Genomic DNA, 27034 nt, shown 5'->3' with positions numbered 1-27034 from the left:
GGAGAGGCCTGCCAGCTGCTGTAGGGCGGAGACTTCCTAAAGGTGAAACTTAGGACTCTGGGCTCTTTATAGGGGGTGGAGTGGGAGGACATGAACCCTAAAGCATCACAAACCAATCTGAGTCTTAGCTAAGAGGGGAGAGAATAGGAACCCAGGTCCTAAGCCCTCCTGTTAATTTCCTGTGAAGTTATCAGTGGAAACAGCGAGTGTGCATCAGCCCCAGAACATCTGAATAGAACCACATGGGAATGAATGTTGCCAACCTTAGAGTTATGTGCGATGCATGTCAGAAAAATTCCTCCAGAGTTGTTACACGGAACCAGTCCTTGGGGCCATCACATGGCTGGCTGAAACCATTCGCCTTTGACACCGCCTTCCTGGTTGTCATTTAGATATCTCAGCAGCCACTGTGCTTAATTTTTAGCGGTGCTTGGGAAGCTTGGCTCAGAAGCAACTGGGGACAAAAGAACTGGGGCCCGTGCGCAGCTGGTGCTGTGTGCAGCAGGGTTGAAAATCAAACCCGGTGCGTGTCATGGGTCCACTAGCACAATTATTATGGTCTTGCACAGAATTCTGTGAGCGGGGAATTTGCTCTTGGGTCTGGCATACCAGTGCTGCCCTCTGGAATGCAGACAAGTGAGGGCTCGCTGTCCCCCCGTCTCAGACGCGCAGATAAACACGGCGCAGGCTTTTTTAGCTTTTTGCTATTATTTGGGTTCTAGACTGTCATGCTGTCCCTCCCCCCTCTCCCCCCCGCCCACTTGCTATTTATAACTCAATACAGACTTGTTGCTAAGGCCCCTGGTAAATGCTCGCTGAAAAGTATCACTAAAAATACCCTGGCCACCTTGGGGAGCCTTTTAAAAACTCCTTTTTCCATGAGCTCATCTCATTTAGTCAACAGAAATAGTTGCCTGTGACTGTCTCCGGGGACCAGGCATTGCGGCCATTCCTCGTCCGCACGTGCAGTGAGCGTGCATGTCCGCAGTCCAGTCTGAGTCTCTGTTTGCCTCCCCTGCGCTCCAGTCACCCAGTGTGAAGAACTGGAGAGCAGGACAATAGACTCTGATGCTCCCTGAAAGCACCTGCTTTGATCACCTGGCAATTTCCTCCTAATTTGGGTTGGGCTTTTCCCCTTGGCAACCTGACACGTACAGGTTTTTTTTCCCGTCAGTTCTTCCATCACTTTTTCTGCTTTTATCCCAGGGTTTCCCTTTTCTTTCAGAGAGGACAAAGCATTTCCATGTGATCAAACATGGCATGCTAGTCAAATGAGGGAAAAGACATAGCAGCTATTGGAAGAACAAAGACATTTCCCATAAGTGTCTCTTGTGGCAGCCTGTGCTTAGCCATGGTGGGGGACACAGGGAAATCTGCAGATGGGGGTGGCGTGCTGCAGTGCACATCCTACCGTACCTTCCTTCCCATTGCTGACATTCGGACTAGCATGAAATTACACTCGCCTGAGTTCCTAGCAGCTGTGGCTGAACGACCAATAAAAACAGAGAACCCTGGATTCCAAAATCGCAACTAGACATGAGCCACTTGTGCTGACAAACCTGAAAGAAATCAGGACGGTTCCTTTTGTTAAAGTGTAAAAACCTTGAGTTGACTGAAAATTGGGTGGCTTGGCCTCTGCCCTCCTGCATAGAGCCAGCTGCTCTGAATTCACCCTGGGAATACACTAACATGACAAGCTTGCTGCAGGGGGACGAGCATACCACCGCTTTGGTTAACAGCCCATATCAAACAGCGTTTGCACTTCCAAGGACATCTGTAGAGAACAAGACTCAGGTTAGAGGGGGGTCTGGTCAGTATTTCAGATCAATATGAATGGGTTTGCAACCATTGCTGTACAAATCTGAAGAGTAGCAGAGTAAGCGGATGGCACAACGGCTGACTTTCTGTTTCTTATTACAGTAGCACTTGCACAATGGGCTTGGTCCTGCCTCTGTGGAGCGACACCCTTATTCACTTGGATGGGGACGGGTAAGTGTCTCTTGTATATTCTGGCTGGGAAGCAGAGGGGTTCTGTGTTCTGTTCATTATGCTGCACACAGAGGATAGTGTGTAGAATTGCATTCAAATTATTGTCAATAGGGGCAGCTCAGGCTGTCCTTCAAATCACAGTTGTTGTGGGAGACAACAACCAATTGCCTTGCAGTTAGGCAGCAGCTTACACATATGTGTGCGCATAAGCTGCTGTTAAGAAGCTTTCACTCTATGTGGGGAGGGGACGGGGGTGAAAGCTTCTGAAAAGGGATCCTATCAAGTGTTGCTGTGTAGCACCTGTAGGGACAACCATATTCTGCTAAGTGTAAATGCAAGTGTGATGTCTTCATTGCCCAGTGTCCTCCTGGATTGTAAACTCCTCTCGGTGCCAGCTGTACGGACTGCCCAGAGAATGAATGACCTTTGCAGCTTTTGTTGCCTCGCTCAGCTGTACCGTGTAGTTTCCATTTCTGGCTTTGAACTTGAATGTAGCCTGGGTAAACTGCTCACCTGGGCACTGCTGCTTCTGTGGCTGACCAACGCCTTTATTTCAGCCAGCGTCCTGGCTTCATTGCTGAACAGCCGCCACTAAAAATGAGCCTGCCCAGAGCTGTCCCATGCTATTTGCATCAGTCCTCTAGCTGAAACTGGCCAAACAGATCTGTGTCCTGGATTCTCCCTTTTCTGTCCTGGCTGCTTACACGTTAATGGTGGTTGGCTGAAAAAAGACTCCATGATAAGTGTCATTCTTAATGGGTCAATGTTTTTCTTTCACCAGTGGGTTCAGCGTATCAACGGACAACAGGGTGCATGTGTTCAAGCCGGTGTCTGTTCAAGCGATGTGGTAAGGACTTTCTGTCCTCTGTCTCAAGGCTCCTTTAGCCAAGGCATTTTACATGCTTCTGCTTTCACAAAGCAGGTGCTGCTGTGTGTCACCCGTGTCTTGCGAGACCCAGGCGCCTGCTCAGACACCCAGGGAGCTGTGCTGCATGGGTACAGTAACTGCAGGTGGAGTCTGTAACATCAAGACGACCATTTCTTCAGCTCTAGGGGGCATGTAGCCTCGTGTGTGCAGTGAGTGACGTGACAGGCAGGGCTGAGGTGGCTCTCCAAAGGCCGGTACCAGGTTTCAGAATGATTCCTGTGACGTGTTGCAAAGGGCAGTCAGAGCGTGAGCTGCCATTTTGCAGGGTTCTTTTGAATCAGAACCGGAGACCCTTGCTGTGTGTGTGAGTCCAGAGCTGACTTTACAGTCAGGCCCTGCATTAAGCAGTAACCTTTCCAGGCAACTGTAGGCCGAGGGTACCACTGCATCCAGGTTCAGACCTGCGTCCTAAGTGACAGAGGCAGGACGTGCTGCCCCACAGCCCAGCCAGCCGTAGTGAATGGGAATGGTGGGACTCTGGAGTTTGTTCTTCGTCCTCAGGGGAGATGCTGATGTGTGGGGGCTTCTTCCAGGTCTGCCCTGCAGAGTTTACACAAGGCCTGTGAGGTGGCCCGAAGTCACAACTACTACCCAGGGAGCCTCTTCCTCACCTGGGTCAGTTACTATGAGAGCCACATCAACTCTGACCAGTCTTCAGTCAACGAATGGAACACCATGCAGGATGTGCAATCGCATCGGCCCGACTCCCCCACCCTCTTCACGGATGTGTAAGCAAACCCATCTCTGCTGGGCAGCGAGGCTCTGCCGTGTGCAGCACCAAACCTCCACTGGAGGAGACGCAGCCCCATAGAATCAGGTTTCATGCCTTGTCAACAGGAATCATTGCAAATTCATAGGTGGATCCTGGATTAAATAAACATCAAGGCTGGAAAACTAGCTAATGGGGACCCTGTTGTGTCCTTTTCAGTGCTGATTCTCAGCATTTTCCCTGCACTTCCAGAGCTCTGTCTGTCCCTCAGTCTGGGCAATACTATCCCCTTTGACAGATGGGGAAGGTGAAGTGACTTGCTCAAGGCCCCAGAGGGAGTTGGTGGCAGAGTTGGGAGTAGAACCCAGGAGCTTGTCTCCAACTCCAGACCAGCTCAGGAGCTTACATGGGCATGTTGCTGATTTATCATAAACTGGGTTTTTATTTTGTTCTTGCTGCGTGGCCCAGAGACTTTCAGGCCTCTTAGCTGGGAAGCCTCAAGCAGCTGATCCAGTCGAGGTGTCTAATGATTAAATGTGGGGTAGAGACGAGTGCGTTTATCTCCTTGAGGAACGGGGTGGGAAGATGCATCATGCTCGGACACTAGCTGGTGGCGCGCGTCAGGACAGTGACTGAGATAGCCATGCTGGTAGTGGGGCCAGGTTTCTAAGCTGCCTGCTTACAAATAGCTCCCAACCAGTTGTCAGTAATTGTGTAGCCTCTCCTTGCAGCACTAAGAGCAATGGCATTACCTCAAGAGCTCCTTCCTGCTATAGTCCCCACGCTCCCCCCAAGGAGAACGGAGGACGTGCCTTTTTGCCATCACAGGCTGCTTGCCCGCTTTGTTCATTCCCATAGATTTCGTTACAGCATGCAGGGCTCAAGTTGTCTTAGCAGAGCAGTGAGCGGATAATCATGTGGAGCATTTCAGCTGCCAATGAGTCTTCACACCTGATTGTTTTTAACATACAGGGAAGTGAGCTGCAAGACTCTGGCAGGCTGCCAGCATAATAGTCTGCCATGATTTGTTCATGTTTTCAAAAACCCACCCTTTCTCCACTGAAAAATCTCAGGCTGTGGGCCTATGGAGTCCCTGGCAGGGCTCTGTGATTAAAAGGACCGGTATTTTTTGTAATTCTTTTACTCCTAAACCACCAGCTGGAGAGGAATTCTAGTTGCTCCTAAAGCAGAAGCCTCCATGCATTTGTTGTCTTGGCAGCGTTGCAGACGGCGAGAATAGGTGTGAGATGTCACCGCTGGGCCCCATCTCTGGATGCTGGGTGAGCCAGCTCGGAGCACCAGAGCTACAGTACAACTGCCACCATCCTGGTTGATTAGTAAAGCTATTTTTGCAACCAGCGATAAGGCGACAGGCAGCAGAGGCTGGTGGAATGTACACAGGCTTAGCTGCACTCTGTCTCCATGTAAGGAGGTGTGGAGCTGTTACCTTTCCAAGAAAGGTAAGGGGGACGCTGGGAGACTAGCAGAGGGGTAATACGCTGCCTGAAGCCACTGAAACTGCAAAATACTGGAGAGATTTTTATGGCGTGCCATTAAAGTACTGGATCCATCCTACGGTGTTTGTTCCATATAAAGTGTGGCTGTGAACCTGATCTGGGTTTAAGGGGATCCAGAGGTAAAGCGTTAGATTCCTCCCAGGTGGGGATCTTCTCAGCAGTGTCTCACTCTCGGTGCATCTGCATAGCATCATTAACCAGTTAAAAACCACTGTGAATCAACTCTATCCAACCTAGCAGTAAATGGCTGTTGCTTCCTTCTCCTAGCCCCACGGAGCGTGAGCGTACAGAGCGGTTAATTAAAACCAAATTAAGGGAGATCATGATGCAGAAAGACTTGGAGAACATCACATCCAAAGAGGTGAGCAGGGAGCCTGCCATTGCCCATGCTGGGACTAGGTTGCGGGAGAACGCTGCGGGTGAGGAGGGTGGCTACCGGGAGCATGGAGGGCACTGCACAACACGAGCATTGTCCCTTTATTCTGCCCGGGGAAACGGAAAAAGAACTCACCCAGCTTTCTTCTCCTCCTCAGATCCGCACGGAGCTGGAGATGCAGATGGTGTGCAATCTGCGGGAGTTCAAGGAGTTCATCGACAATGAAATGATTGTGATCCTTGGGCAGATGGACAGTCCCACGCAGATATTTGACCATGTCTTTCTGGTAAGCCCTTAAGACCATGGCTCTGCAAGGTAGAATCCGTTGGTAATCACAAGATGTCTGTGTGACTGAGAACAGGCCTGTAATTGCAAATAATGCCTCTTACCTTAAGTGGGCTGATCTCTGTGCGAAGTCACATTCCCATCAGTGGAACAGTAGCTGCTCCTAGAGCTCACGCATTCACAGATGCATAAAGCGAGGTACTATTGGCTGAGAGCTGGCTGGTGTCTTGGACGCACTGTCCACAATGTGATCAATCCAGCCTTGCTGAAGCTCCCTTCCACAGCTTTCAGGTGAGGGAAGCAAACCTCAGCTCTGTATTTCCGCGCGCAAACCTGAATTCGCTCCCAATTTCTACTGGCACGTAACAGTCAAATCCCTAATCCCATACCAGAGTCTGTGTATGAGATCACCGGGGTGTACCTCTCCTTGGGAGGACACAGCAGTGACAAAAAAAGCAAACTGGAACCCAGGCAGGGAAGGGTTGTGTAAGTCACAGGTGGAATTACACTTCCTGTAACAGCAGAGATCTTTTGAACTCATTTCTCAGCCAGGAACAGAGGAGCCTAACAAAGAACCACCCTGCAGATTATCCACTTAAGGCCACGTAAACATTTTGCTTTTAATGTTGTGCTTAGATCACTGCCTTTCATCGCTGCCAGGGCCTGGCTACTTACCACATCCCCTTGATTTCCCAGCCCCCCCCTTGATTTCCCAGCCCCCCCCTTGATTTCCCAGCCCTCCCCTTGATTTCCCAGCCCCCCCCTTGATTTCCCAACCCCAAGGGATGGACCCAGCTTTGTTGGCTTAGCGTGAGGTCTGCTCGTTTTTTACACAGAGCCGCCACTCCTTGAACGAGCCAGTCTGGCCCAAGTAAGGAGGCCACGTCTCCCACCCTTCTGAAGCTAGTTTCTTTCAGCAGCTCAGGAGGCCGAGTGTGTTGAAACGGGAGCGCTTCCGAGAAGGTGGGCGGGTGGAGGGGAGGCAGCCACAGTTAAGCAGCAAAAGTGTCTCCGGCTAAGGACTTGCTTTGCCCGGGTGGTTTCCAGTGAGAAGTTCGTACAAGCTCATCAGAGTAGTCAGATGTAATCCAGGCAACTTCAGACAGCTGTGGGGATTGGATGCAAACAAGCCCATGCAGGAAAGGCTCCCAGGCAGCACTCAGCAAAGTCAGTCTCTATGGCTCGCGGCACCCAGGGGCGGAAGCGAAGTAGCAGGGTTTGCAAAGGACAATAAGGTTGGGTTCAGCCAGCAATTTCATTCATGAGCACAATACAGCGAAGAGGCCAGGTCTGTGCAGTGAACTCTCTGGAAGGCGTGGTGCACCTCACTAGCAGGAGGGAGCCATGTTAGAACCCAGCGAGGGATGAGGAAATCTGAGACCCAGACAAGGCAGTTACTGTTAAGCGGAGCAAACCGTGGGCCACGTGGTTCCCATGACTCTGCTGCAGCTGGCAGGCTGACTCTCTTCGCCGGCTTGGGCAGAGCAGAGAGCCTGTGGGCTGGCAAGCCACAGCTTTTCATTGACGCCTCATGGGGCTTGTGACCTCCCTGGCGTTAGCTCAGGTGCTACTAGTTTTATCCCCAGTCCCAGGCACCAAAGCGTGGGGCTTTGTGGGGAGACGCTCGTCTTCCTAGCATGCTGTTCAGCGCAGTGGCCTGGCCTTGGCCCCGGGTGATGACGCTGTCATCGTTTTAACGGTGCATGTCCATTTGGGGAGAGAATCAGCTGAACTGATGTGTTTAAAAATGACCTCCCCAAGGTTTCTACATCACGTGCAGGAGAGGTCAGAGGACCCTATCCCAGTGGGAATAGATGAGCCTTGCTGCGAGCTGGATGTGCTGGGAAGGGTTTCATTTGCACAGCATTGTCTTGAATGGAAGAATGTCTGGGCACATCAGAGTTACCACCATGGCTCGGTACAGGCACCGCTGACCCTGCCTCAAGTGGGGCTGTTTTCCACCAGGGCCAGGTTACAGTTCTGCTCCATTCAGCTCCCACTGCACAAGCAGCTTGCGCCACGGGAGGGATGTCCATCTCTTCGGGCTGGGCACACAATCACGCAGCCGCCCATGCTTTAGGGGTTGGAACCTTGCTGCTCCTCTCTTATCCTGGACTGCAGAGTGTCTGGGCTTCTGAGGCAGCTGCTCATCCATCTCCTTCATGCTGGCTTCGTTTGCCTCTCCTCTCCTCCCCTGCTGCCCCCTGCCCATCACTTAGCCCTCCCCACCTTTCAGTTCAGAAACCACTTTGCAGGAGGAGGCAGGGGAAGTGGGCAGCTGAGGTTTCCACCTCCCTTGGCTCCTCTTGGCAACTGGCTCCCAAGGTGGCCTTCGTCCTCTTTCCCACGCAAGCTGTAGTGTTTGGATAGTGGACACTCAGTTTGGCTTGGAGGCCCTGTCTGCGCTGTAGGGAGAAGCCGCTTAGATAGCGAAGCGAAAACATGCTTCCCTGGCTGGTTTCTCTGCTCACATAGGCAAGAGGAAAAAAACTGTCCTCCTGTCTTTGATGTGGGAGCCCATGTAGAGAGGGGCTCAGAGGTTCTCTCTCTCTCTCTGCAGACTGGTTCTCTTTCATGGAGGAGAGTCAGAGGCAGGGGCTTGTGTGGGAAGAGGCCTGTCTTTATTTTTCTGAACTAGGTTTCTCAGTGGCTTGCAGGAAGCTAGCTAGGGCTCTACCTGGCTCTGGCTTGCAGGGCTTCCTGTTGATTCAGGGTGGGTCTGATTGTAAAGTGAGATAAGTGGCTGCGCTGTGAGACAGGAGCACTATTTTTTTCCCTTTTACCAGTTTACAGCACTGGATTGGCCAGCTACCTCCCTGCACAGCTCGCTGGCTCCCTGCAGCTCGCACCCGGCTCGCGGGGGCCGTCCCTCCCGGTGGTGTACGCTCCTTCTGATGCTCCCTTTTTTATTTTTTGCACAGGGTTCTGAGTGGAATGCCTCCAATTTGGAAGATTTACAGAACAGAGGGTAAGCAGCTTTGAGCTGTGTAGCAGGCCCCTGCATGCAAGCTGCTGGGCACGGATAGGAAGGCTTGCCTTACCTAAGTCGCTGCACAACCAAATTTCCATCCCATACCTCCTGCTGCTGTGTGCTAATGAGGGCTTGCAAACCAGGCATGGTAACAGTGAACTGGAAAGTAGCACCCCAGCCCCCAAATCCCCCATACAAAGACAGGGAAGGAAAGGCTTCGGAGGCCCTGACCTTGACTGAAATCCCACCGACAAGTGCAGGCAGCTGACAGTCACATAGCAACGGGAAACCGAGATCTGCAGTTCCCTTGCCAAATAGACAGCACAGAGCTGGCTCTCTGGGGGGCCTTTCTTTGGGCTCAGCGTGCTGCACTCCTGGGGTGGGAGGAAACCCTGCATGCGCTGCTCGGAGGCACTCCTCACAACCAGGGCAGACAGCTGCACGGTGGCAAGAAAGCGACAAGTGTGTGTCAAAGCAGCCATCGCTGCCTGAGAGCAGGGGCTGCACTGAGCATCTTGCAGCTCAAAGGGGTAACGTTCCTCCTTCGTTTCTGTAAGGTTTGGGGTTAAGGCCACATCGATCCAGATGGACCATGCAGGGAAACCACTGGCTTTCTCACTTGGCTAGGTTACTACACCAATCTCTCCTCATCCTGAGCTGATCGCTTTTCAGTCCTCCCCACCTGACACCTGCTCCTAGCCTGACAAAGGGCATTTTCCCCTGGAAACTCTGCTGCTGTCTGCTAAGACATGGAGGCTGCAGATCTCTCATGAGTTTAGGGGCTCGGGGTGTCTAACATGTGAATACCATGTGCTTCCCTCAGCCATTTACTGCTCAGAACGGTCTGTGCTGGGGAGAAGAACCAAATCTGTCCCAACCACAGGCAATGCTCTTCTAGTTTCTCTGGGTTCTGGGCAGCTGCAGAATACAAGAGGGTCCAATCAGGAGTTGGCTCGCTGTGGTCTTAATTCTGAGACTAGTCTGGTGTCTTGGATTAAAGTGAAGGGCCTGGTGCAAATCCCAGAAAGAAGGCGGCTACTCCTGTTTAGACCCCGGAGAGAAGTGTGTTAGGAGGGTCCCATGTTGTCGAGAGCACGGATCTTCAGGCTAATGCCCTTACAGCCTAGTCTCCCAACACTGGTGGTAACTGGCCCAATAGGAATGGAGATTGGAAAGGGGATTGTGCGTCTCCCAGGGGGATGGTTTCCAGCTGGCAGGAAGAGATGAAGCTGTATTGTAGCATATGCCAAGTGACCACCACTGGCCCTTCTGTGCAATACAGAGCAGCTGAATGGGCAGGCTGGCCGGCCAGTCTTGGTTTGGTTTGGTTTTCATTCATAGCAGACCAAAGTCCCTTCCACAGAAACTAAGTTAGAAATTCCACAGCAAACCCTTAGCCTGGCCTCGCAATCAATCCCTTCCTCCCTGCATTGAAGTTTAACTCCCAAATCGGCTTGCTCTGTGTTGTAGTCTTGTAACTCTGACTGCTTGGCTCCAAACAAATTCAAAACAAGGCAAACCCATTTCCTTGCAGAGACTGTCCAATCTTATCTGCCCTCTGTTTCCACACAGGGTGCGGTACATTCTGAATGTCACTCGAGAAATAGATAACTTCTTCCCAGGCGTCTTCGAGTACCATAACATCCGGGTGTACGATGAGGAGGCTACAGATCTGCTGGCATATTGGAACGACACTTACAAATTCATCTCCAAAGCCAAGTAAGTCTGCACTTAAAGAACGAACACAATACAGCAAGCTCCTAGTAATGCAATGTTTCCTTCTGGCCATTCTCTCTTTCCAACTACCCTTTGTCCTGCATTAGGACCAAGGCATCTGCATTCTCAGTTCCTGCTGTTGCTGTGTGCAATGGGCCTTTCTGTCTGAATTACAAAAATCGCACATGGTAGTAAGATGGAAAAACGCTGCTGTGTAGTCATCCCCTTGGCTGCCCTGTATTTGTAGTGCCTTAGGGCTGCTTCCGGAGCTTCAGAAACTAAGAACCACCTGAAGTGTTAAACTTCTGTAAAATGTCAGGGGACATAAAACCATACAAACACAGCTGTTAATGCCAAAGGGGAATGGAGTTACTTGTTACACAGCCTTGGGGTTTACATTATGAGAGCATCGAGGAAACCCAAACACTCCATTGTGCTAGGTGCCAGGCAGACAGGTAACAAAGAAGCTAGTCGCTCCTGGAGAGAGTTCTTTTGCCTTGTTGACACGTGGGCGAAACAGGTGGGGCGGGTTGGGAGGACAAGGGAACAAGCAGAGCTCAGCAGACACTGGAAAGCAACATAACTGTGAACAAAATCCAAATCGTTCCCTGCGTACAAAGCAGGCAGACATTGCTCTGAATAAAACCCTTATCCATTAGCACTACGAGATGCTTGCTAGGCCTCCTATCTGAATGGCCACTTCTAGTCTGGTAGCTGGAGGCCAGTGGGTTGCCAACACTTCTCTAGGTTGTCTATAATAAATCCAGCAGCCATCTGATTCAGGAAGACGCTGGTCACAGAAGCAATTGGCATGCATTGCCATCAAGTCTGGGATGGATTTCCAAACAAGGGACTGCCTTTAACCCTCTTGTGGCGGGGGTTTGTATCTGTCTCCTGCCCGTGCCCCAGAGATGATGACCCGATTGACAATGGCTGCTTCTCCAACAAATCATTAAGCCTCTCTGATTTACCCGAGCGTATATATAGATATACTTCTAAAGCACATCGAGCTCCTTGGTGCAATAACCTTGGAAACTTGTCCGTGTCAGAAATATCCTCCTTTCAGGATGCAAGTTTTGCAAAGAATACGGGGGCAGATCTGAGCGCTGAAAGCTGTACGGCTGAAGTCCGTGCTGGACAAGGCAAATCACCGCCTGTGCGCCCTTGCTTGCCGCTCACACTTCGCCTGAAGCCAGAACCCTGCGTTCCTGGCAATGGAGCAAGCCCTTCTCAAGCCGGAGCAAACTCTTCATGGCCAGCTCTGTACCAAGACTGCTCTGTGCGCCGAACAAGAGCTAGGGGGTGAAAAACAAAACCACCTTTGTCCTGAGCTGCCTGGTACATAGCCCGGTGCGACAGATACTGCGACCCCATGTGGTATCTTGGGGGACCCTTTTATTCAATTTATGAATGATGATCTGCTCTGGGGGAGGGTTACCACGCCTCTCCCAGGGGCTAATAACAGTGGGGGTGATGAGGGCTAGTTGCTGAGACCGTAAACGCCTCCAGAGACAGACCACCCCAGGAGGTTTGCATAGACTCACTCAACCTGGGTTTGTCAGAGGCCGACAGGGGCTTTTGGTACAAAAGGGCTGAGTTGAAACACTCGTGGCTTTTGGACTTGATCTTTGTCCAATCCCGCTGAAGGGCTGGAAGGACCTACTAGGGCAGCTTTTCTCAGATGTGGCCAGCTGTTGCTCCCAGCTGCCTTGGTGTTTGCTGGCATTGCCAGCAGGGGATCAGCAGCCTGCACCATGCAGCCTCCTGGGGGCTCCAGGCAGCACCTCTGCAGACACGTGGGGCCAGTGTGGGTGCTCAGCTGGCTCCAGCTCTGGGCTTCAGCCCGGGGCGAAGGGACTCGGGTTTGCAAAAATTTTCAGAACAGCCACCAGCAAGGGTTGGTTGGCCCCACTTTGAGGCCATCCAAAACAATTGTTCTGAGAACCCCTGTTCTAGGGCCCCCCAAGGCTGATGGGCAACTCCTGATATATTTTGTTTACATCTGTTCATTGTTTTTATTACGTGTTCTCCAGAAGGCTTTTTCCTTGAGAATGGAAGTGCTTGCTTAGAAGGAGCTGTGTAGTAACTTGGAGCTCCCCCCTACAGTGTCTGCCTCTCCTAAGCTGTTCAGAGGAGGCTTTTAAATCGTCCTTTTCCATTCCCCCGCCCTAGGAAGAACGGGTCAAAATGCCTGGTGCACTGTAAGATGGGAGTCAGCCGGTCGGCCTCCACAGTGATTGCATATGCCATGAAGGAGTACGGCTGGAACCTGGACCGAGCGTATGACCACGTGAAGGAGCGCCGCACGGTCACCAAGCCCAACCCAAGCTTCATGAGGCAGCTGGAGGAGTACCAAGGGATTCTGCTGGCGAGGTGAGCTCCGGGGGCAGGGAAGGAACTGGCCGTAAGATTTCGAGCACAAATCTGTCTCCTGCCCTGTGTTTCCTAAACACAAAATCATTCCCCAGCCCACTCTGGCCCAGGCTTATCTTGAAAGGAGAACCGGAAAGGGTCTGAACCCAAGCGGATTGGACCTCCTTCGGTATGGGTGCTGCAGAGAGGAGTGTGGGAAGCTGGGTGTTGCTGCTCTCACACGTCAGAAACCTCAGCTGCTTCCCATCTGTACGAAGCCACAGACAGCTGTGCTGACAGCAGGGTGTAGTCCCGGACTGCGTGTTGTGGTCGCTGACATTCAGCCTTGATCCTGTTTTTGTACCATGTGCGCTGGGGTTCGGGGCCTTGGTTTAATTATGTTTGTTTTCTGCCGTCAGTGTGTTTCAAGAGCCCCTGAGCGTTTGTCTGACTTGACCACGTGGCCGGCCCAGCAGATTTGCAGGCAGGTGCTTGTGTTCCTGCCTCATTCAGAATTAGTGTGTGCTTGAGAATGCTGTCTCTGACATGCTTCCACTCTGCTATAAAGGGGAATACAATCTGGTCATGGATTCCATGCCTTTAACAGAACTCGTGACTTCTGCTTCAGCCCCACTGGCTGCCACCCCCGCTTCCCTCCCACCCTCATGGGGGGCTCAGGCTGCCAGCCCCCATCCTTGTGCGGGGCTCGGGCTGCCCTCCCCCCCATTCCTGTGCGGGCATTGGGCTTCAGTGATTTATGGTTTATTGCCCATGTCCTGCCCGTGAATTTTAATAAAAATCCCCATGCCAAAATCTTAACCTTACTTATAGTATAAAATAAGGCACAGGCACATGAGTGGCTCCACTGGATTAATTCAGTGCTTCCCCTTCATCGGTGCGCAAATTCATCATTACCTTAGGAGCGGGGTTGGGAAGAGTGCTCCATTTGTATGGGGAGCCTTAGCCAGTCCCCTGAAGCTCCCCGTGGGGGTGGGGGAGCTGAGTAATCAGTCTGAACAGCCAGTGGCATAATAAGGGCTCTAGGGCGAGGCTTGGTCCAACGCTGGTTCTAAGCCAAAAGTGTCCCAGAACTCAATTCCAAACTCTGAGCTAGGCACCAACAGAACCAAATGATTCCACTAGCTTTTACAGCATGGCTAAGTAGGAAACCAGTCCCCCTCTCTGCCATCTACGAAATACGGCCCAATCATCTCAGCATCACCATTGCCTTTTAGAAACATGCTTGCCCAACATCTGGCTTGGCTTCAGGGCCGTTTTGTTGAGGAATGGTTGCTGCAGTCAGTGGGGGGAGCCCCTTTCCTCTGTACTCTAAACATCAAGTGTTTATTCCTGGATGACATTTTCAGCTCAGCTGGGAGGTAAGGTATGGCAGGGGATTTTGTAACACAAGGCCTGTCAGCTGAGGAGTAAAAAGACCTCAGTAATGCATGTTTTCTGGACGTCCCCATAAAGGAGGTGTTAAACAATGTCCTGACTTGACCTGCTGGAAGGAAAAGATACTTGGTGTTCTGCCAGGCTGCAGTATTGGTGCTGGAACCCTCCTCTGCTACCGGCTGTTGGTAGGTGGTTGCAGATGAAATCCCTGGGCAGTTATCAGTGCGTTAGGACATCATCAGCTTTCTCAGCATTGTCAGTGTGCAGCTCAGGCCGGAGCAAGATGAAGCAAGCCTGGAAATGTGCGTGGTGGTGTCAGATGAGCAGAGCACCACACTGATCCAGCTGTGAGATGTTTGGCCTGTCCCGCTCCGTAAAGAGGAACCCGGACGTACACGCTGTGTCTCTAGGGTTTGCCATGTGGCTGCTCCCTCCCGTCGCAGCGCGTGGGTGAACAGAAGACTTTAAAAACCAATCGTGCTTGGTGTGTGGCTAGTACTTCTCCTCCTCAGGTCCTCTACGAATCTAGGTGACCGAGTGAGCTTGTCTGGCAGCCGCTAGCACACCTGGAAACTTCTGCGTGATGAGTCTTGATTTCTTCTTCTTTGCTCTCTCTGTGCTAGACATGGACAAGTTTATTCGTAACCAATATGGGAATGCCACCTTCACTCCTGCAGCGCGTGGCTCACCCTCACCCCGGGCATGCAACTGCCGAGCCTCTGCCCACTCTGGACAAGTCCCCAGCATAACGACGTGAATTGGGTTATCAGTGAGGCCTTTCAGTGCACGAGGCTAACCAGTCTGGGGCAAGCTAAGTGCCATGCTGGGCAGAGTGGCAGGCAGAACCCCGGGGCACCACGCACTCCTCACCTGCTCTCTGCTTTCACAGCTCCAGAAGGCTTCTCTGCCCTCTTTCGTTGCAGCTTTGGGCTCTCCCCTCGAGCTGCCCCCAGGCCTGTTTGCTGTGTTACCCCAAGGCAGGTAACAAGCAGATCTGTACTTCTCTGAGTGCGCTCAGATGGTGGAGTCGAGGGCTTGTGAGGAGAGCCCTGTGCTTGGACTGTCTGGCGAGGTTGTTGGGAAGGTGAAGGGGGCGTGGTAAGCGGGATATTGCATTCCAGCCGTAAACACGGAGCCCCATAGCTCCTTTTGTCACAGCAGCAGGGAAGTTTAGCTCCTTGGAGCTGTCAGCCATTAGCAGCAGGGCCAGAGCCTTTCCTTCACCGCATTAAACTCTCCTCTCCCTCCTAGCAAGCCTGGGCACCGCGCTGCCACAGCGTGCGTTCCGGCAGGGGCCGAGCCCGAGGGCCGTGCTGTGCCTTGTGCAGCTTGAACGTTCCTTTTACCAAACCACCTGGGGCCACCGGCCGGGGGACCAGCTACCCGAGAAAGTGACTGACCCTCAGGGCCTGAGAGAGCTCCTTTCACGCTGCCCAGCTCCAGCCCAAGACACAGGTCGGGGAATGAGAGACTTTCACTGCAGCTGCTCCCAGCGATCCCACCTGAGTGCCCACACCCGCTTGCTCTGCTCGACCCTGACCGTGCCCCAGAATTGCTGTTGCCTGGGCTCGGGCTCTGCTGGAGGCAGATAAAACACTCGGCAAATCCAGTTTGCTCTTGCAAACAGGTGATTTGAATTTCAAAATAAAACACGCGCAGAGTTCATCACACAGTCACTAGAGAGGCGGGGCATGAACTGCCCAGAAAGCTCTGCCCGATGTGTGTGACAGTAGTGTCTAGACAAGGTCCAGTCACAAGCAGGGCTCATTGTGCTGGGCGTTGGACTGCACACGGGAAGATAGTGAGAAACAGTCCAGGCCCTAAAGCGTTTGCATGTAACCAGACAGGCAGTGTGCCTGAGAAGGATTTTACAGAAACTGGGGCACAGAGACAAAGCAGTGTGCCCAAGGACATCCGGGCAGGGAGCCCTCCATGGAGCTCTGACCTCCTGAGACCCAGCTCATGCCGTGATCCCAACATCCTTCATAAACAGAAGGAATACATGGTGACCGCCAGGAGCGGTAGTCACTGCTTTACTTCATTGCACTAACGAATATTTGCAGATAAAATACTCTCCGTCTCCAGGTTATGCTTGTTGGGTCAGTGCCCAGCGGGAACCAAGAGCGTGTATCTTACAGCCGTACTGGGGCCCTACACAGGCCCTTCGTAGCCCTCCCCACCGTCCCAGGGGATCCGGTCCTGGCCCATTTCACACACACTGACTCTTGGTGCCTGACTGCTGGGTCTGCAGTCTAACTCTGCACTGGGTCATTTTGTGAGGCCCCCTAGCCGTAGGGCATTCCCCACCAGCAACGTGCAGCCTTGTTAGGCCTTTGCTGCTGTTTTAGCTAACCAGTGTACCTCTGCTCAGCAGCCAAACCGCGCTCGCTGGGATCTCTGCACACAAGCAGGCGACTGGGAGGTGGGATTGCAGTAGGGCATCCACAGACTTGGCTGGCTGCCTGCAGCGTCCTTGGGAGCTGAGCGTGGTGCAGTGTGTGCTCTCCTCCTAGGGGGAGCCGGTGAAAGTGCAGCAAGTGGAGGAAGGGAAATCTCTAAAGCGCAGCGCAGGGCTGGTTGTGTGTTTTCATTGATCTGGTTCCACTTCGGAGAAATCGCCCCATTGTGAGGGCCCCGGACACAACAGGTCTCAGAACAGGTGCTGCTGATGGAACAGCAACAGTTGACGTTCGCTCGAGCGTGTGACTGCTGGGACCCTCCCAAGGATGTTTTCCAGCAGTGAGGGGGTGGCTGTCCTGGGCCTCGGTCCTGCAAACAAGATGCTATTTTTGGCCTCCTGTAACCATGCAGGATGTCCCAGCCCCCACACCGTTCTCTGGTTTCCATAGCTCAGTTATTTACCAGAGCATGCCCCAGGGGTGTTGGAGCCTAGAGGGGAAATCAGGCATCCTTTTGTTCCAGGCCCACCACGTACCCCACTGAGTGTCCCCCGGCTGGTGCCCTGCAGCTTGTTCTCCCCTTCCAACCTATCCATCATCTAGGGTCAAAGAAAGGACCAAGTTCAGCAGAGTTCCATGAGGCCCGCACAAATCACGGGGGCCCGTGCATGTAAATGGCTTACACCCCTGTGCTCATTTACACAGATGGATATTCTGAAGTCCATTGCAACGGCACCCACTCCCTGCAGGCCAGAGTTTGCCGCTGCAGGCGTTGGGGGGTGTGGGGAGCAGAAAGTTCAGAGGGCAGAGGCCTGCTTTGTATTACCCCTTCCTATTGGTTGGTTTTCCTACCGTGCTGCAGTCACCAGCTCGCCCGCAATGCTGGAGTAGTGCCGACTGCACTAACCAGGCCACTTCAGCCCCTGTGGATTCATTTTCTGACCAACTTTGACCACGTTTAATGGAAGGGACTGGTTGTCGCCGCTGCATCTGGCCCAGAGGCTACCATGGCAGCAGCCCCCCCACTTAAGCCAACCTGGGTTTGGCCCAGGGTTGTATTTTAAGCATGTGTGATCCGCAGGTGGTTTCTGACAGTGACTAAAACGTTTCTCTTCTCCCGCAGCAAACAGCGGCATAACAAACTGTGGCGGTCGCACTCAGACAGCGACCTCTCGGAGCACCACCAGCCGATCTGCAAGTCCGGGATGGAGCTGAACAAAAAGGAGATCACCACTTCCGCAGAGCAGCTCTCTGAGCCCACGGCAAATGACAACCACCAGCCTGCATCTCCCGTCTTCTCCGTGGGGCCACTCGTGGACCGTCTGCTCCAGCAGGACACGGACACGATCGAGGAGCTTTGTGCCAAAGAGAGGAGGATCCATTTGGAGTTCACAGCCAGAGGCTTCCGCGCTGAACAAATAGAGGACGAATTGAACCTGAATAACATCAACGGGTGTCCGGCAGGGTGCTGCTTGGATGAGTCGGAATTTCCCTTGGATAATTGCCATTCTTCTGAGACCTTGATGCAACTTGCAGAGCCTTTGGAGATGGCTACAGCATTCCCTGATCTGACCGTGGATGATCTAGAGACAGATGCCCTTAAAACTGACCTGAACGTGCATTTGGTACCCATGGAGGAATTCACGGCTTGTTTAAAAGACCTTCCTGGGTCGCCTGATCAGAATTCTCCAAGCCCACAGCTCAGTTCCCAGCCTGAAACCACAGACAGGATTGATTTCCTCAGTGCCCTAGAGAAGTTTGAGGAGCTGTCCCAAGAGAGCCGGTCTCACACCTGTTCCCACTCGAGGATGGACGAGCAGGGAGGCGGGAGGAACGGGGTCTCCAAGATGTCTGTGCCGGAGGCGCTGCCAGCAGAGACTGCTGTAGATACCCAGAGGCATAGCTCTGCAGGCAACTCCCCTGCAGCACCGGAAGAGTCTTCCACAGATGAGGAACAACCAGAGGTAACCACGGCTTGCTGCTTTCCTATGGACTGCTGTTTGAACGTTCCTGATGGCTGTATGGTTCTCTTGCTGTATGGTTAATGCAGTGGAAAGACGGGCAACATTCTGGCCTTCCAGTTAATGTGTCAATTGCATTGATAAACTCTCCGATGTAAAGCTTTGCATAAGGAGACCAGCAAGCTGGTGGTAGTACAACTACTGTGAGCTTCTCAACTCCGAGCACGTGCCCCTAGCCTGGGAATCGCATCTGGGGCAGTTCTTTGTCCTCATCATAAACACCACCAAACTGCCTGACCCGATCGGCAACGTTCTCGGGTGGGAAGCTCCAGGCTTGGGGTAGCAGGTCGGGATGATGGTAGAGCTGTGGGAGTGATGGTTGGGCTAGCAAAGCAGGGAGGGGCTTCAGCCCTAGGTCAGCATTGAAGAGCCTGGGCAGAACTACAGGCTGCGAATCCAAAACTTGGAACAGAACTGAAGAGGGGCTGCGGGTCAGGGCTGAGTTGCCCCAGCAGAGGTGTGTGAAGGGGTCTCCAGACTCGGAGTAGCTGGGGGGGCGGGGGAGCAGCAGGGCAGGACTGAAAGGCATTGGCAGAGCTGTGTGCGCGGAGCCCAGCGCTGGAATACAAGTGAGGGGAGCTGCAGGTCAGGATTGGGTGACTAGTGCTATCGGTGGTTCGTTTTCATGAGTAAATGAACCCCCTCCCCAAAAAAATGAATGTAATGTCTGCACGATAGTGCATCTGCTCAGGGGGCCAAGACACAGGTGGGCTAACAGGACACTGCAGTTAGGTGCCCTCTGATAGGAAGCTAGAGCCCTTTAGACCTAATCATCTTGTGTCTTCATGGGCTGTGGCTGATCAGCAGTGGCGTTCTGGCCGCTTCTTCCAGAGCATGCTCGCTCTCGTCAGCTGTTAGTTTTATTCGATTTTCTATCTTCCAGTGAGGATTTTTTAAATGTAGTAAGTGCTGCAGACAGTTCTCCACTCACGTCTCGGACTGCAGCTCGCTGGCCGAAGGGTAGCCCGTGTCCTTAGCAAGCTCGAGGGGGTTATGTCCAAGAGAACACTTTTTATATGTAAATTGTTGAGATCTTGAATGGGATCTAGACTCTCTTACCGAAGCAGCTGAAGGGCTGGCTATTATGGCTGCTGATTTTCTCTGCTCACCTTTCACTTAAAGAGTTGCTACTAATGGCCGTTGAATTTGTCCCTTGTGAGATATCAGAGTGTGATAAACATGACGCTCGGTGGTGCACCCCAGGAGACATGTGGCTGGCGTAGTTTAACTCCCAACATTCTGAATTCCTGCTCCCTTTCTCTGCTGGGCTAAGTGAAAGCAGGTCCTGGAAATCAGCCCTAGTTCTCTCTCCAGTCAGACCCCGCTGGCAGTTCTAACTGTGATCTAGGTTAGTCCGAGACCTGCTTTTTCCTGGGAAATGGTTTTACTTAAATAGTTTTCTCTTCTGGTTAGTACAGCACTGGTTGCCTCCTTTCCATATTGGTCTGAGCCTCTTTGGTTCTGCCTCATATTTCAGTCCAGTACCTGCAAGGCACAATTGACAGCGTACTGGTAGCTCTGTCTCTGCTCTAGCATCCCGAGCTACTCTCCAGTGGAAATTGTGGAACGTTTAGACTCCAACAAGGGCCTTTAGCATACATATCCTGGCGGCTGGATTTGAAGCAATCCATCGTCATCTTCATTCCTGTTCTGTACAGGGTGAGAACTCTCACTCTTATCCTTATTTTCTTTTTAAATGACCTGAGTTTTGCCTTCGAACGCGTGTTAAGTAATAAGCACATGGAAGTTGGGTGCCTAAATCTCCTGGCATTTCAGCTAGTTTGGCATCTAAATGCCTTAGGCTAGTGGCAAATCCTGGCTGGAAAGTTTTATTGAGACCTGAGCGCCTCTGGAACAGCTCCAGTCGTGAGCACCCCAGTCGTTTCTGCTTGGAGTGAGATCTTGGTGCCCACTACTCTGCATTAGCACTGGGGGCTTTTTCTTTTTCTTGTATGTGTGTTCACTGCGGTTCAGGCTGTCTGACTGCAGGTGTGTTGTTGGCAAGGCTGCCTGCATTTTGTAATAAGTCTCTCTGTGTTTGCAGGACATCTCCGAACTGACCATCATGGGCCCTCTCACAAGATCCCACTCGGAAAATGCAATCTCTGTGAAAGAAATCATAACTGAAATTGAATCCATCAACCAGAGCGTAGGACCGTGCCAGCAGAAGATGGAGGGCTCAGCCAACCATGCCCAAGCACCAAAGAGGAATACAGCCCATGAGTTGCCTGTAGAGGTGGTCTGGGCATCTGAAAATAACCCTGGCAAGGCTGAACAGAGCAAAGGAGCTTGCATGGCACAGCAGGAAACAGCAAAAGACCTTCCAAAACCAGACCAGGAAGGTGCTCCCACCTTCCAGCCACCTACCTGTGTGTCGGATGTGGAAGAAAGCGATCCCGCAGAAGACCAGCAGGAGCCTCGAGTGCAGGGTCTGAACCCTGGGTCGAAGTGGTGTCCGGGGTCTGTTAAACGTGCCACCTTGGAATTCGAGGAGCGCTTGAGACAGGAGCAAGAACACCAGCACGTTCCCCCCACGTGCTTGCTACCTACTCGCAAGAATTCCAAGAATGATTCTGCAGCTGCCGAGCTTGCACCAAAGGGAAAAACCGAGGAACTGTCCTGGGAGCTGGATCCTGCCCGTAGAGAGAACGAGAGTGACAAGAGCCCAGCAGCCGAGGGTGCACTGCCTCATGGCCCTGAACCGCCGGCTGACACGCACCTGTCGCCACCACTCACTCCTCGCCCTGTGCAGCCTGCTCAGGAGTCTCTGCTGGCAGAGCCTGGTGCCAAGCAGGATGTGCGCAGGACAGTGGTGTCATTGGATGGCTCCGGGGAGCCAGCCCTTCCTGGTCACCTCCCCAGGAGACTAGAAATTATCGAGTACTCCCACGTGGGCACGCCACCTGATCTCCATGAGCGTGACAGCAGCTGTGAGCAGGGCGTGCTGGAGAACGCAGCGGTGTTACTTCCAGTAGATGAAAACCTGAACCCTTCGGTGTGCACTGAGATGGCACCTATACATCCAGATGCTCTGCCTTTGCTTAACCCTTCAGTACTAGAGCACAAGGAGCTCGGGCGGGCCACCTTCACCTTGGGCAGTCCCGAGGAAGAGTACGGAGCAGCACTGATTAACCTGGATACCTCTTCGTTCGTTGGCCAGGTGACACACTCGCCTTTAGCAGGCCTCGATTACCTTTCTCACCAACGCGTAGTTCATCTGGAGGGCGTTATGGAGCACAGCACGAGCACGGACGATGAGCCAGCGGCACCGAGCAGCCTCTCAAGGAACGGGCACGTCCTGTGCGGGGCGAGTGATGGTGCCTTCATGGAGCTGAGCAACGAGGACTTAGATTTCCTCAGTAACCACACTGACGCCATGGGCATCTCTTTCCCCCCCTGCGGCCTCCCCCACAGCTCCAGCAGCCCCAGCATCAAAGACATGAGTGAGACTCCCGGCTCAGTGAAGCAGCGTGCGAAGGAACTTGAGGCCCAGGTACGGCAAGCGGGGCTTACCACGCCGTCCCAGATGAAACGCTCGGCATCTTTAGCCAAGCTGGGCTGCCTGGAACTCTCTCAAGATGACTTATCCGAAAGGGAGTCAGCCTCTTCCCATGCCGGCCTGACCCGGTCTGACTTGCTGCCCGCCTCCCCCAGGACTGGCCAAGGCAAGCGTGGGGCATTGCCAGAGCATGGCTTGGAAGGCCTACCTGAAAAGCCTTGTGCCTCCTCTCCCCGTATTCGCCAGGATCCAAAGCCCACCGAGCATTTTGTAGAGCAGCTTAAAACAACTGAGTGCATTGCCCAGAGCCAGCCAGTGGAGAGGCTGCCGGTGCAGTATGCCAAAGAGTTCGGCTCAGCTCCGCAGAGTTTGTGTCCCAGCACAGATCCTAGATTGACTAGCTCTGAAGAGGGTCTTTCGCTGCTACAGACGAAGGTACTAGACTCTTGGCTCCCGGCTCAAAGACTGGCTGTAGCACCTAGACATCAACACGGTAGAACTCACCCTCTGAGGAGACTAAAAAAGGCGAACGACAAAAAGCGGACAAGCAATTCGTTCTATAATACCATGTGATCCTAAGCCCTCAGCTGGGACTTCTTTTTAAACAAAACCTCTGATGTTCATACAAGGGGCAGGTGTAATATGTAAGGAACATGCACTTTATTCGTTAATTTTATATATTTTGTCATTTTACTGTTCCTGGCGCATGTAGATTTGGGTTGTATTTTTGTGTGGGACGCTGACTGCAAGACCATTTGTTATTTTTTTTTAATTATTTTTAACTCAAATAACCTCAAATATTCTTTGTTTTCAAAGAACACCTTTCGTAAGTGACAATTGCTGTTGGCAGTTGGCTCATCTCTCTGTGGTGAAATCTTGAGGGTTAGATTAGATTGGAACCAAGTCACAAATAACTTGAACGAACACACACACACACACACACACACAAATTGGTGCTAGCTGTGGCAGCTGGTGTAAATATGAAGGTTGTGCCAAGATCTCTTTGTGGCTTTTTTTGATCCACTTCAAGCTAACTAGAACTCCCCAACAGTGACAAATTGCTTCTGAACCTGCCTCAGCGCAAACCCGTCTGGTTGGCTTGTGTCTGTAGCCCAAAGGCAGCTGATGGCTGGGCTGCACTTTTCAGTCTCTCGCTGTGGCTCCAACTATGGAACACAAACTTGCCCAAAATTGCATGGTTTGTTTCCAGGGAGTGGCTCCAATGTGATTAAAAACAAACAAACAAACAAAAAAACCCAAAATGTACAAGGTGTCTTGATCGTGACCAGTGTGGTTAGAGACTTCAAACAGCAATCCCTCCCAGAGCCAGCCTCTTCTTTGCTCCGACCCTGGGGCCGCCAAATTCATTTGAATTTCATAATCTAAAAGAACCCGTTTTAACAGCAGCAATGTGGGGGAGCGGGGGAACTGACGTGTGTTCTTTTAAAACAAACAATTCTGTAGGGTTTTAACCCTTTCATTACTTGAATACTGCTGTGGGCCTTTTGCATTAATGGCCATATCATCTGTTCACCATTCTCTCCCCCACCCAGGGCTGTTCTTTTCCTAGTGCTCCCTGAGGTATTCTCCCCACACTCACGTACACACTCAGCTGGCTCTCAAACGGGAAGGCTGATTTAATTGTTACATGAAGTTTCCCCTCTTTCTGCTCTCACCTTAACACTTAACCTGGAGCAGTGATTTGTCTGAAAGTTCCCTTTTTCCCCCTAAATTGTGTACATACAGTATTTATCTAGATAACTTTTGTTATTTCTTACATTGTTTTCTTGAAAGGACATTCTGTAAACTGGAAAACAAAACCACCGGAATCCATCTGAGTGGTGTTCATTGGCCTCTGCACAAATGCTTGAGTGGGTTTCCCTTTGTAAGCGGTCTTCCCTCTCAGCAAGTGAGAGCCCGTTGCCCGCTTCTGCCAAATGATGTGTCCGTCTTGCAAGAGCCCCTGTTGCAGGAGAACATTACCTACCCTCTTCCACTGCAGAATGGCAGGATTGTATTTCAGAGCCAATTCTGAGGTTCAGCCAGTTTTGCTAGAGTGTGAGCACAGGGCAGGGCTGAGCTGATCCTTGGCGGCTGGTTTCCAGTGGGCCATAGCAGCGCATTTCACAAATGTTCCCTCTAGCAAATTACAACTAGTTTGCTCTTTGTAGAAGAGCGACAGGACTGACTCGCCGTCCTGCAGTCCTGGCGGTGCCTCCAGGGGGCTGTTGGTGGGGGATGGCATTCTGTTAACCTCGCTGGCTACGCATCCTGCCAGAACCGAAGTAACTAGCAAAACCACTGGGTGTTCTTAGCAGCCACTCGTCGCGGGGGGGCTGAGCCCTGCCCAGGCACCGTTATGGGATCGAAGGTGCTGTGCGCACACTAGTTTTGAGGGTGATGTGAAATGTGCAGTGACCATGACTCATGGAGAGCTGCAGCCGCTGAGAGCAGAGCTCAGTTGGGTCCTGCCAGGACTCGCGCCTGGCAGCAGGGCCAGTCCTGCAGCACCAGGGTCTGCGCAGAGTTCATCGCGGAGCAGCAGCGATTGTCCTGTTGAAGCAGGTGGCCGAGAGGAGCCCAGAACTTCCAAGGGGCTGTGGCTGAAACGCCGGCCCATGCAGACCATGTGCCGTGGAGCACTGGGAAGGGTCTGTGGCTGCTCTGTGAGGACGACCGTGGGAAATGCCCTGTTTGCACTCTCCACAGCCCAGGGCCGGATGGCAAACGTACAGAGCTGCATTTGCCATCCCAAGCACACAGCCTGCCAACAAACCAGCAGCTGGCTTGCAGGAAGCGTCCCCGCGGGAGGAGGGAATGGGGCATTTGAAGAGAATCTTGCCGCAGGGCTCGGCTTCTTCACAGAGCTGGCACCTGCCCCTTCCCCGTGGTCTGTTGGGGTGCTGGGCACCCATGGCTCAAGCGCGGGCCCAGCTATTCTGGCTGGGCCACGTGAAGCCGTCAGCCTGTTCACAGCACCGGGATGCTAGGCCAGAATCCACCCACCCATCACTCTAGCCCAGCGCAGCCTGACTGAGTAGTGGCTTCTCCGCCCACTGGTGGCCTCTGGCTGGAGGATGGGAGCTGGGAGCCTGTCTTGGTTACAGCTTGGCCTAGCCAAGATACCCCAGGTGATCTGTCTGGGAACTAACAAAGGTTGGGGCAGAGCAGGTGCCTTCCTGGCTGAGGGGACGCAGCATTTCCAGTCCCCCATCGCTGAGCAGCGTAACTGATGAGCGGGGTTGTGATCCAAATGTTTAATAAACAATGATGGGCATTTCTCTACAAAGCAGCCGTTCCGCTGATCTCTTGCAAAGCTCTTGGAGGATAAGTTGTTTACAGTGTGCCCCTGATTTCTGGACAATATCTCAGCCATTCCGTCTGCCCCTGAGCTCCAGCCAGGCGAGCCTTGCATGGAGGGTGCCCTGGTGTTCAGTCCTCCTGGATCGTGTGTGCATGTGGGTGAAAAGTGAACGGGTCTGTTGCACTCATTGATGCATAGCTTTCTTTGAGCCACTCAAGAAAACGTGTAAAAAAGAAAAAAAATCCCCTTCTCCTCAGTCGTGTTGGCATATTCCAGGCATTCATCCGAGTGCTGAGGTTGGCCCTGGTTCTGGTTCTCAGCAGGGTGGGATTTAGCTCTGTTCCTGGGACACCTCAGGCTTCCTTCCAGACTACAGCCGAGATCAGGATGTGGGTTTTAAGCTGGTACACGCTTGTCTAGAGCCTGAGCCCCGCCCGTCAGGCTGTGCCAGGGAATCTGACCCCCGCCCCCCATGCACGTGCCCGGGGGCAGGAACCACGCCTCAGCATACAGTTTCAGGTTCCTTACATTGCGCAGCCTCTCTGGGAGGGGGGCGCGTGACGCTACCCCTTATAGTGAGTGACATGCTCCCAAGATGTGGGGTGACCCAGCTCAAAAGAATGCCACGTCCCTTTCCTGAAGGAGAACCTGCAGGAGCCTGGCTGGTGCAGGAGACAGGAAGGGTGCCGAGGCTTTACCTCTCTTGCAGCTGGGAGGCTGGTGCTGGGGTGGAGGCTAGAGCAGCCAAGTTTGCCTTTGGATGGCAGCGAGGGGCTCAGCCCATGCACAGCCAGATCCTTGGTTGGCACTGATGCAGGTGCCAGTGCCTTTTGGTTGTTTTTTTTCCTACAAATGTGACTTACGTGCATGGGTTTGTAGGAACCATTCTTGCTCCAGAATTCACAGCCAGGCTGACTCCCCTGCAGGGGCCCCAGGAAGGTGCTCGGAGACAGCTGGAAACAGAGTTCTGGACTTTGGGGTGTGGGGGACAGCGCTTCGTCTTGTACCCTCCCCTGATCTTCCACCGCCACTGGGATGTTTCCCTGGTCCCAGACTTGTACCCACGTGCTTGGCTGTTTGGAAATGTGAACTCTTGCACGGACGTGCAGATTCAATGTTCTTGTTACTGAATAAATTTTTATTTTCAGGATGAAGCATGTGTGGGTGCCTCAGTTTCCGGGGGGGGGGGGGCTGGTACCGTGGGGATTCATGGGACTTAAACATGAGCCATCTTGCTCACAGGGTGGGCAGGGGTGGTGAGCATGAGCAGGGTGCTGTTAGCCAGGCACTGGCAGGCTGGCCTCTGTTACGTGACGGCCCGTGTTAATCTCACCTCCCAGCTAACACAGGCTGTGGAATTTCATCCGGTTTCTCCTGTGTTGAGCTCATGTGACCTGCACTGGCTAAAGCAGATCTCTCAGGAGAGGGCATCCTGTCTTGATGTGAAGACAGCAAGAGATGGGGGCTCCGCCAGTTCCCTTGGCAGCTTGCTCCATGGGTTCCTTGCCCTCTGCTGTGGGGAAGTGCAAAAGATCACGTGGCCCCATGAGAGCATGGTTGAGCTGGGGGTGGG

General features: G+C 52.7%; 1 protein-coding gene across 2 annotated transcripts in view; it reads left to right on the top strand.

Moving 5' to 3' along the window:
• Positions 1-26615, top strand: part of SSH2 (slingshot protein phosphatase 2) — a 134721-nt gene extending 108106 nt beyond the window's left edge. For both annotated transcript variants that reach the window (XM_077836337.1, XM_077836338.1), the window contains 10 exons: positions 1921-1989; positions 2771-2836; positions 3451-3645; positions 5411-5504; positions 5677-5805; positions 8726-8772; positions 10348-10494; positions 12664-12864; positions 17761-18601; positions 20703-26615. In XM_077836337.1, coding sequence (XP_077692463.1) covers positions 1921-1989; positions 2771-2836; positions 3451-3645; positions 5411-5504; positions 5677-5805; positions 8726-8772; positions 10348-10494; positions 12664-12864; positions 17761-18601; positions 20703-22730 — 3817 coding nt within the window. In that variant the 3' untranslated portion in view covers positions 22731-26615. The remainder of the gene's footprint in view (positions 1-1920; positions 1990-2770; positions 2837-3450; positions 3646-5410; positions 5505-5676; positions 5806-8725; positions 8773-10347; positions 10495-12663; positions 12865-17760; positions 18602-20702) is intronic.
• Positions 26616-27034: the final 419 nt, after the last annotated feature.

The sequence above is a fragment of the Eretmochelys imbricata genome, chromosome 17 (genome assembly GCF_965152235.1).
Source record: "Eretmochelys imbricata isolate rEreImb1 chromosome 17, rEreImb1.hap1, whole genome shotgun sequence".
Classification (NCBI taxonomy): domain Eukaryota; kingdom Metazoa; phylum Chordata; order Testudines; family Cheloniidae; genus Eretmochelys; species Eretmochelys imbricata.
Note: the sequence above shows the minus strand (reverse complement) of the source record. Positions and strands in the feature narration are given on the sequence as shown.